Below are 18,637 nucleotides of genomic sequence, written 5' to 3'. Positions count from 1 at the left end.
GCATCAGCAGGGTGGGAATATCCTGCAGCTGGAGGCTTTTGAGGTGCATCAAAACTCTTTTTGTCGACACCACAGCTTCTCTGATGAGACTCTTCACTCCCAGACAGCTCATTCTGAGATTAGCTGGTTGACATCCCAGCAGAGGAATCTGTGGTCCGACTGAAAACTCACAGCAGCTGCTGAACACAGCATTTGATACTCAAAATGCTGAACGCTTCGGATAAAGAGGGTTTTTATTGCCAACAGGAGCAGGCCGACAACACAGGTGAACTGACTTTGGCTACTTTAAGGAAACTGATTTAAACCACCTCCCCAAAATCAAGTTTAAGCCAATGTTGTATTGTCATGGCTTTTCTGATTGACTTTCTAGCATTAGCACTCAGGGGAGGGCGAGAAACGTTATTTACAATCAGGTTCCATGCATTTCACAAGGCAAATATAACTGCTTCGTGGTTTTTATGTTTATCATTTGAAGACATACAGAAAGAGGAAATGAAAATAAAATAAAAACACCATACAAAAGGATTCCCCCCTCCAAAAAGGCACTGTGGGTCCAACAAATATAAAATTATTTGCATTATTTGCAAGGATTTAAGAAAACAACTTAAAACACATAGTTAAAGTACACCTAAAGCTCTGAATCAAAACTTATATTTTGATGTGGATATTACTGAGGATCAAAAATGTAACACTATTATCATCGTACATTCACTACTGAATATTTAAAATCAGTGAAAGATCAAGCAGTTTCTCATCACACCTTTAAGTATATCAGAGCTTTTTGGCTTATGTTCAATAATTATTCAAAAGATTCATTTTCTTATTGCAAATATATTGTTTGGTTGACTTCTAGTTTTAGTGACTGATTACTAAAACAAGCCCCATCATAGTAAGAGATGCTACGGTTTCAAATGAAAAACATGGGCTTTTCTGCTACGTTTACAAGAAATAACTTACAATTCCCTTTCTTTAACATATCTCTCTTAATTCCATGATATACTAAAAACTGCAATGTAACCACAAACTGTTTTTTTAACCAGTGCAGACAGGTGCTTGTGGAGATTAATTCAAGATGGCAACAGTCTTAAATGCAAAATAAAATACAAAAAAGCAGGAGAACGGTTTCAGTCGCTATCAACACAGTTACCGCCAGATTATACTAAAAACTTGGACCCAACACAGGGCTTCAACATTAAAACAAACTTTCCCAAAATGGAAAATAAAAATAAGCAAAGACAAAGAACAAAAAACATTTTAAACAAATGCAATAATAATCATTTTACTTATAGATGATTATGGAAAAATAAAATTTGCTACAGTATGGACTGGCCCCTCTTAGGTTCAACAATCCTTAAGCGGTGGTGTTTCTCATGCCATTTTAAGAAGTGACAGAATTAACTGGTGGCACAGCGGTGGACCACAGTGATGACACATCCATCCCTGATTCATGCAAACCCAGAAGAAAACCAGATTTTTGCCAGATGTCAGGCTTTTAAATAGCAGCTCAATATACTACTGAAAAGAATACCGGACATTTTACTTGCCCCTATCCAGCTTCATCAGTTCTGCTTTTTGCAAGGATCAGGAAAAGGGTGTAAGAACTGCTTCGAACTTGGATTCAGAAAATCATTCAGGGGGCAGACTTTGCAGATCATCATAATAGCTGGATGGGCCTTCTGCAGTTATCTCAGCACCCTGATAACATACTTTACACCTGTCCATATACATCGACCTCTACCTACTATAGGCCTTGCTGCCTCCATTGACGCTTCAACAGGCTGAAACATCTGCTTCACACGTCTGCTTGTTCTTTCACTGAACAACAGAAACCACCAATCTGCTCAGACTGTACTGTGCCCCTCTTTACTTTATTCACCAATCTCTCTCCAACTGGGACGTCAACCCTCTCTCAACTGTATAGCCTGACATTCGCATAATATTCCTGCCTCTGCAGCAGATAGAAATATAATTAGACTTACACTTGACCACCAGCAAGATGTGGGGGGGGGAGCAGCTTCCCAAGGGGGTGTGTGTGTGTGTGTGTGTGTGTGTGTGTGTGTGTGTGTGTGTGTGTGTGTGTGTGTTATAAGGCTAACTGAGCTAGCAGTGGTAACACCACCAACACCCGAAGAACAGGAGAGTTCTTTTAGATATCGGTTTGTATACAGCGAATCCTCGTTGGGCTTACAGGCTGTGCGGCAGTGTTTTTGCTGGTCTCTTTAATTTTCTCATCTTTCTCCTCCGGCGTGTCTGCGACATCGCCTCCACTCTCCTCGTTGATGTATAGAAATGTCCCACTACTTCTACGTTCTTTTGGCGAAGCAGGTGGTGATGACGATAGCAGGCGGTGGGTGAAGGCTGCGTGGCTACTCTGAGGTGGATGATGCTCCAGGCGGTCGTTCTCCACCTCGGGCATGGGTGTGATGGTGACGTCATTGAAGATGGCGGCTGGACGATGAGATTCCATGGGTGTGGTGCAGGATGGATACACTGGTCGTGACGTTTCAGGGTCGGAGCAGCTGAGCTCTGAGGAGAAGTGGCTATAGTGTGAGTCGGCCACTGAGGGCAGGCTGCCGCTCAGAGATGGCGACTCAAACTCAGAGGAGTTAGTGCTGCGCTGCTCCAGGAGCTGGGCATCCATATCTCCCCGTGTCTCGTTAATCTGGGTTTCTCCTTTGCTGCTGCTGCTGCTGCTCGCTCTTTTCCAAAGCTTACCTTTGCTCTTCTTTCCCCCTGAAGTGGAGGGTTCTTTTGACCAGGGGGACGGGGGGCAGCAGTGGTCATCGTGCTGAGCACAGCAGCAAGTGGAGGGGCATGAGCATGGACCACCGCTAGCACCTTTAAGGCCGGCAGTGCTACTGCTACAGCTGGCTTCATCCAGGCTGCTGCTGGCACTGTAGTGCCTCATCTTCTCCGGTTTGGACTCCATGTCCGCCTGAACTTCCAGACTATTGTCTCTGTAAAAGAAGAACTCATTTTAGTCTATTTTTAGCATCCATCATGCATTTTCACTTTAATATTTATTAACTCCTACTTTTGACTACAGAACAAAAAAAAATACCTCAAGTAACCAAATGATGAGATTACAACCAATTTGTTTTCATGTGCTTCCAGCATTATTTTCCAATGAAGCAGAAAGCATGCAGTACAAAATACTGACAAAAACAGCAAAGCAAAATGACTTTCCTTCAAACATTTTGACCACAGGGCGTCTGGCAAAATGTACAAGAAAAACTAGGACAGAGATTTTTTTAAAGAAACGTTCTGCAGAGCATGCTCTGACTACTGACCTTTCCAAAGGCATGTAGGCATTAAGGATGGATCCTGCCATAGCTTTTGTGCTCGCATTGTCACTAATAGTCCCGAGACTGACGGTGGCTGATTCTCCGCTCAGACTGCATCGCTCCTTTTGGACATCAGCCTGCACTTCCATCCTGTAAATAACAATTGACAGGAAATATAAAATAATCCACGTCTTGATGAGTCACTGCATGTTTCTTTATCCAAAATAGAAGAACACAATGGCAGACTAAGAAAAGTGTGCAAATTCAGAAACACACCTGGATAAAATGAGCACTCTTCGCTGGTCAAATTGTGCATTCAGTCTTCTTAATAAAACATTTACAGCAATGGAGAGATCATCCAGGTCGTTTATTACCTGTTGTAGCAGCTTCCAGAGAGGCTGCCGGTGATGCTGGTACCAGCAAGGGCTGTGGTGCTGGCGTTGTCGCTCATGTTGTCCCGCTGGGCGGAGCTCATGCCGCAGCGCTCCATGTGGCTCCCGCTGACACTGAGGCTCAGGCCCGTCAGGCCACCGACACTCGCTCCATCTCCGAGGCTGGGATTGTTGAGCCGAGTCTCTGCCACCGAGGTTGTGTCTGCGGAGAAAAGGAGAAGCAGGAAATGTAATTTTTATTAATTTACAAAAGGTTTTCACTGACAGAGAAGAGCACACGAGGGCACATAGTTTTTGTAAAGCAAAGAACTGTTTGGCTTAGAGAAATCAAGGAGGGGGAGGGAAATACAGATTGAGCCATGAAGAACAACTGGGGCAGGGGACCTCAGATAACAGCAGCAAACAAAAGAGAAATTGAGGTCAAGTTTATTCCTCTTAAAGTTATATCAATGACTTTACTGACTTTTATAGGCTTTACAGTCAACAGATTGATGAAGTCCTAGGTGTGAAAACATGTCATTAAGTCTCACACCTTATGTTCCTGGAAAGGTCAAAGTCCCTGCTCTCATTTGGATCCATAATTAGCATTCACAGTGTTGACAGAAGCTTTGAGAAACACAATCCATCTCCCTAAACAACTCCTGAGAGAGCAAGACGGACTCTACCTCTCGGGGCTGTCAGTTCGACAGTGACAAATGCATGCTGACAGGAAAAACTACTGACACTGCGGCAGTCATTTCACATTATAACACATCTCAAACGCTTGTCTCCCATTAACCGTTTTGGCTCTTCAAGGACTATAAATAATCCAGATGTACACAAAAAGGCACTGACAGATGTGGCAGAGGTGTACTTATGCAAACCAAATGTTATGGTTGCTATAAAGCTGCTGGTATTTTCCATATATTAAAAAGGTGCTGTGCTGATTGTACCAATAATAATAATGACATTATCCAGTCTACAGTGACCGTGTGATTTTACATATATATATATACATATATATACATATATATACACACACACACATACATACACACCTGGGTCATTCTGACTATCATAACTTACTAACATTAATTGACAAAAGGTAATAAGAATGTGAAAGCAAAGCAGCGTGAGACTGGAATATAAGCAAGGAAAGGAGACTAATTAAACCAGTTTATTAATAATTTAGTGATTTGTCTTTTAGTCTGGTATGTTTCATGGGGTCTTGAGCTTCTATAGAAGATGCCTAGATGTACTCCATGTTTTTATTTTACACTGTCACCTGATGTACATTGTGTAATGTTGAGTTTGTGTGGGAGGTTTAACATATTTTTGTTATATAATTCATGTATTTTAAGTCTGTGTTTCACCTGACTGCAAGACAAATGGTCTGCTTGGGGGCAATAAAGCGGTTCAAGCTAAAGCTTAAGTTTTAATGCCTCTTCTATTTGTATATTCTGAACACTCCTGAGATCACGTAGGAGACCAGTTGTATTGCTTTCCTGTGTTGTTTGTCTTTCTTTCCATCAGTTAAAGACGCTCACCTGTGGCTGCTGCCCCACTACCTATGTTGTCATTTTCGTCATCAAACTCGATGCGCACCCCTTTGCCATTGCCAGCAGACACTCCACAGCCTCCACCCCGGCACAGTGAGATGGGGACAACTCCGTAGACGTAAGCCAGCATGATGGGGACACCGATGCCTGCGCGACACAATGTAAACACAAACTTACAGAGTGAAAATGTTAGAGGTTTGACTACATAGCTTTCTCCTTTCTAAACACTGAAAAATATCCCAGCATATCCACCTTTTTAGACAGCTCAAAGCAGAAAGACAAGAATGCATTGTGACAAATATTTTGTCCCAATTTCCAAACCCCCGTTTGATTTTATACATTACTCCCTTTATACTTTATATGACCCATCAAAAGGAAACTCTTAAGTCATTTAAATGTTGTTGTTAAACAGATGAAGGAGAAAAGGCCAAGAGGGAAAAGAGAGAAAAGACTTTCTTTCTTACCAACAGTGACAGCTGCGACCACAGGCGACACAATCACAGACAGCGTCACACCACCAGCTATTACCAAGTTCCTCTTGTGTTTAGAGATGTCCTTGCCTTCATAGCGATTATGGATCTGAGGAAGAAAAACGTTATTTGATACTTTAAAAAATACTTTAAAAAGCTTTACCACTTCCAGCTGTCTTGTGTTCACCGTCTCCCTCTATGGTTTCCATCTATCTGAACAAACTGTTGGTTTTGACCATTATCATTCCTCAGCTGTCTGGCGTGAGCTCCCACCTTTCTGCCAACATAGACCGGGATGCCAATGATCATTGCAGGGATAGCGATGCCAGCTATGAGAGCAATGCCCACGGGCGCGCCCACCAATGTGCCGAGCTGCCACAGAATCTTCTTCTTTCTGCTCCAGGGCTTCTTCCCCCAGAAGGTGCAGCCTGACGGACTGAGAGGATTGGAGGGAGAGAGGAAAGTGGGTTGTCAGGATGTGTATCATGGTTACAATCACTAATAAAACTAAGGCTGAAACATCAGTAAATGGATTTCCATTTTAGTAAAATCATTCAATATTAGTTATTTGACTATTTCCAGATGTACGTGCATCACAAAAACAACAAATACGTACACATACTAGTTTTTTTATGCTCTGCTGAAACACATCCTATCATCACAATGCTCAATGAGCCCTAACTCTACTAAACAAGCCAAAAAAAATTAAAAATTACAAAAACATCTAAAGTGAAATTAAAAAAACAAACAACTTAACAGCTCTGGAATCAGCTTGTAATTGGACCTTGAGTTAAGATTTACTACTATTTGCAAAGTCAAACATGAACTGTCACACTCAGACAAAACTGAAATTAAATTCAAGATCAAAACACAGCTACCCCACTAGCAGTAAACGTTTAGAGATATGGTTTGATTCCTGCTGGGGACCTTTCTTGCATGTCAAACCCCTCTCTCCCCGCATGTCTCTTTACACTGTTTGCTCTCAAACAAAGGTAAAATGCCAAAAAATGTTCTTTTAAAAACAAAACAGGAAAACAAAACAGATGTGTAGATGTGCAGGTTTTTTTTTTTGTTGTTTGTTTGTTTGTTTTTTTCTATCTGGCGTACGTGTGGCTCACCTTAAATAGTGCAGGTCAGAGATCTCCTTCATGCAGAGCCAGCAAAACTCGCAGCCGCAGACAGCACAAGTCATGTGATTACAGCTCCCATCATTCATCTTGATGATATAGGCAGCACAACGAGGGCACGGCTTGATGTCATCACCTTGTGGAGATAGGCGGGTGATTGAGGGAAAGCATGAGAAGCATTTTGGTGAATATTTATAGTGCATGTACTGTGAATTTCTCTGTGCATGAGTGCGAGGCTGAAAAAATGTGATGGGTGTGTTAAAATGTACAGACAGGTGTGTGAGGTATTTATTTGTGTGTTACCTGCAGCTCCGCTCTCTTGACTGTAGCTGAGGGAGGAGGACCTGAAATTCCTCAGCCGGAAAGTTTGGGCCCTTTGTTGCCGTGCCGTGTCACATGTCTGGTTGGGATGCCACAGCTGTTTGCAGTGGTAGCAGAACTCGGTCCCACAACCCTCACGCCCACAGGTGATCTTTGGGCAGCTGGCACAGCCAAATGCAATGACTGCATAACTAAGAGAGAGAGAAAAAAATTAAAAATCTGCCAAAATGGTGGTTAGTATGGATGTAGTAGTTTAGCGCAACACTAGGGGTCAGCTGGGCTAAAAAAGACAAATGTAGAGGCAGAGCCGGAGTGTAAAACCAAGGAGACAAACTTGCTGTGTTTAAATACAAAAATCAAATACACTTTCACAGTGTACACTGCTGCCATTTACATCTTCAAGAAGCCGAGACTTTGAGAAGCGTTTGTTATATAAACACATGAAATTAGCTGACTTTCCACAACGATTTCACCAATGAGCTCTGTTACAATAAATCAGTACTGGCACAATCAGTTCTGCATGACTGCCATGTCACCATAGTGTCCCCCATCAATCATTACAATAATCAATTTGAAAGCTATTGAACAGTACATGGCACGGCTGAGGCAAAGTCCAAAGACTATTTCGTCATAAACATGAAAATCTACTACAACTTGAGAAACTGGTATTATAAAAATAAATTGTTGCAGCAGATATGTGTATCCCAACATAATTACTGCTGCAGATAAATAGCTTTATCATCTGTGAAAGTAATAAAATAATTGTGAGCAACTGTTTCCCCTTGCTTGCTGACTCACAAATCCACTTGTGTCCTTCTGGTATGAACAGGCTGAGAATTATGACAATTATGTTGAAAGGAACACCGTAGACATGGTAGAAAGGAGTGCAAAGCACATGGCTTATTAATACAATAAGTATATGTATAAGAAATTCAGCTAAAACCTGAGATTGTTGCAGCAATTCAACAGCATCCCATAGAAGGGTTATCAGGGGAGCAGTAGAAAGAGACGATCAGGACAAACAAACACTGGACATTGTGTAACAGCTATATTGGATTTCTCAACAGTCCAGTGTAAATGACCAAAATAAGAGTCTGCAGGTTGCATGAAACCCTCAGCTGATCAGCTTAAACACTTTGCACATGCACTAATAATATCTTTTATTTTTTAGGAATGTAGCACTACAGAATATTTCTGCACAAATTCCCTGAAAATTATTAAAGCTAATTAAGTGGCAGTTGTGGCATCAACTGACGTACACACCACTGCTGTTGGTTGATGAACACAGCTGTTAACTTAGCCAAGATTGTGGTTAAAAATAGATAAGTATTTAATCCAATAGACATGCGAACATCAGCTGATACCAGAGAACAGAGGCAACAGTTGTGAAGAAGGTGGTGGTTACGTAAAATAACTATATTACTCATAATTTAAAAAAAATTGTTATCAAAAGTGAAATAACAATACTTTATTTTTGGCAAAAAAACTAAAACAAACAAAAAACACGAATTAAGAGTAATTCTGGTAAAGCAAACCCTGGCCCTTATACCCTGGCCGTCATATGCATCATTTTCATATACACAGGCCTCTAATAATAACTAAATTACTTAGAAATTAGAGAGTAGCGTCGCGATGATCAGTCGATTAATCTGCCATCATACTGATAATCGATTATTCGTTTAAGTCGTGTAATGGTGCTTGCATTTATGTAAACTGAATATTTTATGGCTTTAGACTGTTGGATTGACAAAACAATACACTTATAGGCATCACCTTAGACACTGACAATTATGATGGGCATTTTTCTCACAGTTTTTTGATGTTTTAAAAACCACACAATCGATTTGGGGGATTTATCAACAATAAAAATAATCTGTAACCGCAGCTCATGCACTGAAATCCAAGAACCTTTAGATTGTCTGGAAGATGGAAAAAGGGGATGAAATGGACAGAAGGAAAGCAAAAACAAACTTCAGGCAAGAGTAGGCTTAGAGTAGAGCAGGGAGATGAGGTTTATGAAAAGCCTTTCTTTGCATTGACTTTTCTGGGGCAACATTAATAAAAATATTAAAGTTAAAAATGAGTGTAAGGGTGGACTATGATCACAGATACAGAATTTACATAATGCTTTAAATATGTTATAGTGGTTTTCTGTTCTATGGTGTCAGATGAAGGAAACAAAAACAAAAGTACCGGTAAATTACATTACTTAAGGTTTTCCGTAGAAACTGACACACTTTGGAGGAGTAGGAGTAGTAGTAGGGCATGTGAGCACTATATACCTACAGAGCATTCAGTCTAGACAGTTTCCAGTCAGTCTTCACTGACGCCTCAGTGTGGTAACATGATGGAAAATGGTGGGAGAACTTCCAGACGGACCTTTTGGTATTATTACCATTCTGTGTTTTCCCACATTGATTTCAATATATAAATCATAATCAATGTAACAACTGCATTCCTGTTCAACGTCATTTGCACAAAAATACAAAAACTGATCAAATAAGGTTTAGACATGGCAACCCCAAAATGTGCACTGAACTTTGTATGACACCCCTGTAAAGCCAAGACTCTACCCTGCATAAAGATGAATGATTTATCTCTTTACGGCAAATGTTCATGCAGAGGATTCTTTTAATTTGACCAACCTACCTGCGACCAGCACAGCCTGATAACTTTTTGAGCATAATTATACAATTATAAAAAGCGACAGCATTAACCAGTGGAGATGGTGACAGTGAGCCAGAGCTTAACAGATTAGATGACAAGAGCAAGAAGAGCTGAAACAAGCTCATGAAAGAGCCATTATTCTAACAGACAAGGTCAGCAGTGTTGATGCAACAAAGCCACGAGAGAGAGTGAAGGGTAAAGCTATTACTGAACTCAGCAATCACTCTAAACTAAGCTAACAATGATAACTGAATGCAGGGAATGTGGACTTGTAACCGCTCCAAAACCTTTAAAAACACTACACATGAAAAATTTTCTTTAAAAAAGCAACTGCATCAGCAAACAAAAACCAAAAAAAACAGACCGTCACAGATGCAGATGAGCAGTTCATGCTGTGCGCACAGCAGTAGTCATAGAGTCGACAGGTACAGCAAGGTGACCAAGTGAGCACAGAGAGCATAATGTTGGCCTCAACTTTTTTTTAAACTTGAAGATATTATGATGATTATTAACAGACAAATCAGTTTTATTCAAAAACAATTAACATTTCTAGCCCTATCTTTAAAGAAAAAAAAAGGGCTAAAGAAATAAACATAACCTGACTTAAACATTTACATAACAGAAATGCATTTAGTTGTAATATCATGTATACTTCTTATTGTTTAATATGCTCCTATATTTAAACATACTGTAGTCCATTATGTGATTACAAACTTGACAGGTCCAGTCTGACAACAATGAGCATAATCATCACTTGCTGCTCACGTCTTTCTTGGCTGACTCATCGTGTTGACAGAAAAAAAATAAAAATAGGTCCATTACGGTTACGAGATATTTATAACTCGGGCATAAACGCAGAAGCTGGGGTGAACTTCAAAAGGCCAGATTACAGCCTTGAAGTTTCCTTTATGTAGCTCCTTACAATGTTATTTTGGGACTTCAGATGTACAAAGTATCTAAAACCGAAATAGAGATTTTTAAATATTAAATAAAGGTTGTGGTCTATGTGGAAATAATCTTACATGCTTGAGACTTTTATGGCTACCTGGCTGAATCAGAACTTGTAAATTTGAGAATGTTTTGTTGCCACAAATGTGGACGACACTTAATATGTGCCAAGACCTTTCAAGATCCCTACACAGAGTGGCTCTAAGCTTCTGCCTCTCTCTTATTATTTATTTTCTCGTGTCTGTGCTACACTGCCCTGTTTGCACCCCATTGTGCCTGTACTATTTCTCACCTCTGCCTTCTGCATGTTTTTGCCTCGTTTGTCCCTCAGTATTGAATGTTTTGTCTGTGTACATTTGTCTCCCCACCCCCAAGAGGCTAATCCCCTCTTGCCAGACCATCCTTGTAAATAAAAAGTTGTTCTTAAATGTCCTGTCTGGTTAAAATAAAGGTTGAATAAGAAATAAAATCTGAAAAATTTTAAAATTCGTTCACACCCTTAAGTACACCTAAATCAAATAAGCTTTCGCCTCGATTCAGCTGGTGAATCATACTTTATGTAAAGAGCAGGTTGTGCTATTATGTTATTCTCTGAGTCTCCAATTGAATCCCTCAGTTCTCATTCTTACCCACAGTCAGGGGCGGGGCACCAGCGGCAGTCAGGTTCAGACACCAGCCATCTCCTCAGCATGAACTCCTCATACTTCTCCATGAGGGCTCGGTCCCCCAGGATCATCTGGATGTCGTGGGGATTGAAGCGCTCTGAGCACTCAGGACAGCAGATGTTGACACGAGACTCTGAGATCTCGATGCGCAGATACTGCCGCAGGCACTCTGCACACGAGCGGTGGTGACAGGTCATGATGTCTGGGAAGCGCTCGCGTGTATGTCGCAGTAGGCACAGAGGACATTCCAGCAGCTCTGATAAAGAACCCGACACTGAGGAAGTCGATGCTGCAGCCAGTGCGGAGTGGGAAGAAGTTTTATCATGCAAAGTCTCTGGCTGGACACTTTCGGTGGCGTCCACTCCAGCTCCAGCTTGCAGAGGCCTGGACTTGCGCTTTGGGTCGCGGTCAGGCCGGCGTCGCCGACCAAAGAACGAGTGAAGGGACAGACGGCGCTTCTTGGGGGTCTTTCTAATTGAAGGGAGGCTAACAGAGGAGGCAGCAGATTGAAGGTCTCGCTCTGAGCCTGAGCTGCCATGATGCTGCTGGTGCAGGCTGCTCATCACGCCAGAAGGGGCGCCGCTGGTGCTACGACCAGAAATCACCACATCAGGATAGGAGATGAGGGATGGGGAAAGGGAGGGAGATGGAGAGAGGGACAGGATGGTTAGGGGAGGGGGCTGGGTCGCTGTTAGCTAGGACATAGTGGCTGGAAGCTGGTAAATGAGGTCTGGAAGTCTGTGGTGTGGTTTGTCCCTGGTTTAAATCACAGTGATGAGATGTAGATGTTCAGATGTAGGACACCAACCTGAGAGATAGGAAAAAAAGATCAGGTACAGAACCAAAGCTGAATGCAATAACTTTTAATGTTCTGTGGAAAAAACAGAAGCATTTGGAAGCACAATTTAGTGGTCCCTCAGGATGCCTCAATTGGAGACATGACGTTAAAAATCTGACAAATCTAGACAAGACAACAATCACTAGGGCGTTTCACTGATCCCAGTGTTAAGGAAAGACTTCTTGCAGGATTCAGGCATTTTTTCAGGCGTGTCTTCTGCGTAAGTGTGTTTGTGCATGTGAGACTGCTTACATAAAAAGACGGCAGGCTTTCCCTCGAGTGCGTATTAGTCATGTGTAGGCAAAACAAGACAAAATGTGTGTTTTTCCCCATAGTAGATCTCCGGTGTGCCCACAGCTGTGTCAATGGATGTGGATGGGTAGCTGTTTGACGACAATGCTACACAAAACCAAACGTAGTGCAAGTAGTTCTAATTCATTCTAATGGTTCTGTCCTGCTGACATATACCTACACAAAAGACATACTAGAGACCGTCAAGTAATGACAAGCGCATTTTTTGCTGAAAAAACAGTTTTTGGGTGTGGTGCTATGCTGGCTTCCATAGAGCTGGCAGATCGCTCTAATGAATTTACATGTTTTGGATAAACATGGTGGTGATGGTGCAGTGGATAAGACACATGCCTTTGGTGTAAGAGACCTGGGTTCAATCCCCCACTGCGACACATCCACCAATGTGTCCCTAAGCAAGACACCTAACCCCTAGTTGCTCCAGAGGCGTGCGACCTCTGACATGTATAGCAATTGTAAGTCGCTATGGATAAAAGTGACTTACAATTGCAATTAATAAATGGAACATAAACCTCTCTGGCGCCTTGGACTGATTCCCAAAAAAAATAAATAAATAAAAAAAAAAACCACACACACACACACACACACACACCAACTAGTCGAAAGATGTCACACAATTTGCAATTTGCCAAACTTCAACATGGACACCTGATTCTTTGCTGCATCCACCTTCCAGCAACAAATCATCAGATTTCAGGATATTAAGAGATTTTAATGCTAAACCTTTTCACTTTAAAAGGTTACCTGTTTTTTTCCCCTTGCTTTTTTTTGCAGTCCAAAATCCACAACAGACCTTTCAAATCAATACCCATTGCCAAATCAGGCTATAACACAGCTTTAAAATCACGTGGCGTGTTCCCATCTTAAGTGACGAAATCCCCCGTTTTATTTATGTCCTCAAATTTGTCCAACCCATCTCTCATTGGAAAACAACTAAACACAGCAATGCAGACAAAAAACTGACATCAGCAAGAGGTGCTGCAGCTGAGGGCTATGGCCAATGTTATTTAAAAACCCTTTTATCTCCTTGGAATACACTGTCTCACATACCATGTTGGTTTATTAGAGGTCAGAGAAAGTAAAGGTGGGCATGGCAAAGTAAAGGTTTGCCATGCCCTCTGTTTCCATTACCATTCTCAACTTCCATCACAGTTAGTTTTAAGATTTGGTCATTTTGAGAAAAGTCTGATATGTCGTTGCTCCTGCATTGCTCTGTGTATAATGACACAGCAAAAAGTGCAGTGATACGACTGAAAAGGTGTGAGTTGAGAAGCTTTGCCTTTGCTGGTCCTGAAATGTCCTCAAAACTACTGCTGCAGATTCAACTTTCCAAATATTCAACTGTCAAAATCCTAAAGCATAATAATACCAGGCAGGCAGAGTGGAGAAAACAGAATGATTTCCCTCTGCTTCAGTATGCCCTTGTGTTTGTGTCATTAGAGAATAATTTCAGGAAAATTCCAGTGGGAGCCAAAAGGTGACTAATTAACAAGCCCAACTGCAAATCTCAACTGGGACAGCAATCCTGCAAACACTCGCGCTAAAAACCTAGAAACCTCAGTCTGACTGGCTGCAGTTTTTCTCCCCCCATGACATGCACACAACGGTTACTACTTTAGTGTTGAAGCTAGATTCAGTCTGGTGCCTAGACTGCACATGCCTCCTTCCTCCTCCACATCAACCCAATACTACAAGTTGAATTAATTCTGAATGAACAACTAGCACAGAAATGTATTTCTGATTTGATCACAACTCTGAATGCACCCAAAACACATTTTTCTGTGCCAAATAACTCGGACAAAGTTTCAAAGCTGAGGTACCGAATTCAATCTTTTTCTCCAACTGAATATAGACTCCATCGCTGACTGAAAACTGAAGGCCAAGGTCATTTTGACAGATTAAGACTTAGGCCCCATACACACTACTCCGTTTTTGTTTAAAAATGGTGTTTTAAAAACCTCCACACCAGCCTTTTAGCTGCGTATCAGAGTTGGTCTCTGAAAACCACAGCTAGTAGCCGTTCACATACACCGAGCATGTGCGTCCCTGTGTAAACATGAAGCAGATGGTCTCTCTCTACCCCGTAGTTACAGAAGATTTGGCAAAATAATGAAGTACTACAGACAAAGAACCGCACCAGATATTTTTTTTTGTCACGGACCAATAACGAGCTGGGACTGTTTCTGAATTTAACACGGGAGTTAAAAGCAACTGTGGCGGCGGAAAACAGACTGGGAGTTGTTGCAAAGTAAATAAACAGCAACATATACAAGTGTAGGCTAAGTGTTATTTGCATGGTACATAATATTTTAATAAAAAGACTAAATCAAAAACTCTGTCAGTAGCATTGTGTTTCTACTTTGCATGCCTTATAAGACCCAATCAGTGAGCCATACGTGAGCGTCTGCGTCATCATTTTTAAAGTCCTCCATTTTTGCCCGTCCCCACTAAAACGCTCTCCGGAGTTTTAAAACGAGAAGCGGGGTCGGCAGCGTTTTCAGACTTCTCCGTTTTAGGTCTTCATTTTCGCCATTTTTGTCTGCAAATGTAGCAAAAGGTCTCCGTTTTAAAACAAAAACGCAGTAGTTTGGATGGGGCCTAAGGGCTATCTACCGTGATGTTAAGTAATTCATGTGCAACACTGTCAATAACCCCATGTATAACATCTGTATTAGACCCCCTGTCCAGTTGGTGGTGAGTGTGCATATTAATTAGCTGTTGTCTACTAGTCTTGTCTTTGATCTCACTTGTTTGACCTCGTTGTCTAACTGGCATTGGTAGTGTATATCACAACATAACCTAGCTATAGCACAATGTCACGGCAGCTGAGAGTCTGAAGTTTCTTTAGAAAGCTCAATAATTGTATTGGGGTTGATACACCAGATGAAAAAGAGGGATTGATGCGGTGGAGGTTGAAGGACAAGCAAGTAATACTGATAACATTTATCAGCCAGCAGCAATGCTAATGTTATGGGGAAGCAAGTGGCAGCAAGGAGATAAAAATCATTCATCTGCTTCGCGTGGGGACATCAAGAGGGTAATCTTTTCTCTCCAGGACCTCATAAATACATAATCTGTAAGTTCTGTATATTAAATGTTATTGTGATCAAGTTGGTTTTGAAAAAGAAAATGCAATTTAATATGCTATGTCCCAACTTCTGGTGTGTTTTTCCTGTTAAGCAGCAGTCAGTTTTATGGAAAGCAGAATCTCATCAAGTGGCCACTCGGATTTTGAGAGGACTTTTGATACCCAGGTTAAACTGCGATCCATCTTCACACACATATTGACAATACGACATGGCCTACACGCTGCAGGGAAGCTCCACTACCCCACCTTTCTGATCACCTCTGCTACATAAAAACTCCTACCATTTGTTAGGATTGGCATACTGTAACACAGTAAATATGAGCTGGAAGATGTATAAGGCTTATGGTTTAAACCAGCAGTGGTCTCACTAACAACTACGGGCTGCCCCCGACAAAAGATTTTCCTGGCTGTCGCAAGTTTATGATATTAATTTAATTATTTCAATATATAATTTTGGGGCATCAGAAAATGGTTTTAGTTCCAGGACTGAGAAAGAAGTAGTAACATCTGCATTACAGAGAAATACAAAACCACAACACTGAGCATTTAAGAGGTAACATTTTATAAAAAGGGGCATGATGTGAGCGGGCTGTTCACGCCAAGTGGTAATGATTCTGAACGTGTCGGAACAACCAGCAAGGAGACTTAACATTTTCTTCATTTATTTCAACACAGTATCAGACAAGTCTCTTTGAGTATTTATTCTTGTGAAGTTGGAAGTTATTTATTCCCGTGTTTTAAACAAAGATATAACATGATGGATACTGTAACGTCACGTAAAAATTAACTCGCCACAGAACTTTTCTCCTGCTTGACACCTCTTCTGTACCTGCCTGAACCCGCCATGTCACACACACGTGATTTGACCCACTTTAGAGCCGCTTGATGCTTTGAAAATTGAGATTAAATTGCTAATTGCAGACCTTTTTCATAACTAACAAATGCTAACTAGCAATCAACCCAGTATGATGAGCCACTTTTATTTTATTATAACGTTTAAGTTCTGTTCCTTGAGTGTTTACATGAGGTCTACGCCACACACCTTGATCATAACAAGAATAACAGCGCTATAAAATATGGGCAGTGTAAACATCTAGTCCTTTTAAAAGGTCACGTTCAGAGCATCAAACTACAAGTACTAGAGCTTCTCGTCAGACGGCAGCATGACAAGAAAAAGATAACTGCAGTTTTAATGGCAGGTGGGCTACCATGCTCACAAGACGACATCTTAGATAGGAGGAAAGTAGAAGTATCCGCTACTAAAGTCCCTTTTCCATGAGATGGTACCAGCTCAGTTCACCTAAATTCTACTCACCTTTGTTGGTTTTCCAATGGGCAAATCTGGTACCTGGTAGGTATGTTGTTATCACCTTACTCAAGGATTAAAGCGAGCTAAAGCGATACCAAAAGGTGAGGTGAAAACACTGCAGACTGCTGATTAGTCAGGGAGAATCGGATACTATTTAGTGAATCATCATTGCACCCATCATTTTTTATTATTATTATGACATATCAAATGAGGATATGCAGAGAGGGGTGTGTGGCATGTTGAAGATTACATCACAGCAGTTTCATGCGGAGTTGCTATGATGACCAGCTTCATTAAAGGGGTACTATGTCTGCAATGGAAAACAGAGGATGGGGCACCAAAAGCGAGTCGAATAGAGGCGTGTCGAGGCAGGCACCGTAACAGACTGCACAGGCAAGTAAATATTTGGAGCACTCACACCATTTGTAGCAATACACACTGGCTTAAAGCAAATAGTGTGGGGTTGTAACATTATCATAACCTCCAGAATTGCAAAACCAGGGTAAAAGATCTTCGGGGGTTTTTTTTTCTTAAAATAGCAACATGGTTTTTGAGTGTGTGATCAATCGTCACTTGCTGGGCTGACTCATTTTCCAGTTTGACTCTGATAGTACCTCAGAGGTACTATATCAATTATCTCATAGGCAGTATGCTTAACATTTAAGTGTTTCTCTAAATACACTTTGCTGAAGAAAAAAAAAAAAAAAAAAAAAAAACTATAAAAACAAACACTAGGTGTGTGGAGGACTATAGGTGTTGGTCATATAATTAGAATATCATCAAAAAGTTATTTATTCCATTCAAAAAGTGAAACTTGTATAATGTATACATTAATTCCACACAGACTGATATATTTCAAGTGTTCATTCATTTTGATTTTGATGATTATAACTGACAACTAATGAAAATCCCAAAATCAGTATCTCAGAAAATTAGAATATTGTGAAAAGGTTCAATATTGAAGACACCTGGTGCCACACTCTAATCAGCTAATTAACTCAAAACACCTGCAAAGGCCTTTAAATGGTCTCTCAGTCTAGTTCTGTAGGCTACACAATCATGGGGAAGACTGCTGACTTGACAGCTGTCCAAAAGACCACCATTGACACCTTGCACAAGGAGGGCAAGACACAAAAGGTCATTGCTAAAGAGGCTGGCTGTTCACAGAGCTCTGTGTCCAAGCACACAGAGTCAAAGGGAAGGAAAAGATGTGGCAGGAAAAAAATAAATAAATAAGTGTACAAGCAATATGCATAACCGCACCCTGGAGTGGATTGTGAAACAAAACCCATTCAAAAATGTGGAGGAGATTCACAAAGAGTGGACTGCAGCTGGAGTCAGTGCTTCAAGAACCACCACGCACAGACGTATGCAAGACATGGGTTTCAGCTGTCGCATTCCTTGTGTCAAGCCACTCTTGAACAAGACACAGCGTCAGAAGCGTCTCGCCTGGGCTAAAGACAAAAAGGACTGGACTGCTGCTGAGTGGTCCAAAGTTATGTTCTCTGATGAAAGTAAATTTTGCATTTCCTTTGGAAATCAAGGTCCCAGAGTCTGGAGGAAGAGAGGAGAGGCACAGAATCCATGTTGCTTGAAGTCCAGTGTAAAGTTTCCACAGTCAGTGATGGTTTGGGGTGCCATGTCATCTGCTGGTGTTGGTCCACTGTGTTTTCTGAGGTCC

At 41.3% G+C, this 18,637-nt stretch overlaps 1 protein-coding gene across 1 annotated transcript in view; it reads right to left on the bottom strand.

Annotated features, from left to right (window-relative positions):
- Nucleotides 1–637: 637 nt before the first annotated feature.
- LOC123976191 (E3 ubiquitin-protein ligase RNF19A-like) overlaps nucleotides 638–18,637 on the bottom strand; it is a 26,694-nt gene continuing 8,694 nt past the window's right edge. Inside the window, exons 2-10 of the mRNA XM_046058121.1 lie at nucleotides 11,377–12,220; nucleotides 7,115–7,323; nucleotides 6,803–6,947; nucleotides 5,958–6,120; nucleotides 5,679–5,793; nucleotides 5,203–5,361; nucleotides 3,659–3,878; nucleotides 3,291–3,434; nucleotides 638–2,957 (exon numbers count right to left, since the gene is read on the bottom strand). Of these exons, the coding sequence (XP_045914077.1) occupies nucleotides 2,147–2,957; nucleotides 3,291–3,434; nucleotides 3,659–3,878; nucleotides 5,203–5,361; nucleotides 5,679–5,793; nucleotides 5,958–6,120; nucleotides 6,803–6,947; nucleotides 7,115–7,323; nucleotides 11,377–11,975 (2,565 nt within the window). The 5' untranslated portion in view covers nucleotides 11,976–12,220 and the 3' untranslated portion in view covers nucleotides 638–2,146. The remainder of the gene's footprint in view (nucleotides 2,958–3,290; nucleotides 3,435–3,658; nucleotides 3,879–5,202; nucleotides 5,362–5,678; nucleotides 5,794–5,957; nucleotides 6,121–6,802; nucleotides 6,948–7,114; nucleotides 7,324–11,376; nucleotides 12,221–18,637) is intronic.

The sequence above is a fragment of the Micropterus dolomieu genome, linkage group LG09 (assembly GCF_021292245.1).
Source record: "Micropterus dolomieu isolate WLL.071019.BEF.003 ecotype Adirondacks linkage group LG09, ASM2129224v1, whole genome shotgun sequence".
In the NCBI taxonomy this organism is placed as follows: domain Eukaryota; kingdom Metazoa; phylum Chordata; class Actinopteri; order Centrarchiformes; family Centrarchidae; genus Micropterus; species Micropterus dolomieu.
The sequence above is the reverse complement of the archived record's forward strand: the minus strand, read 5'-3'. Positions and strand labels throughout refer to the sequence as shown.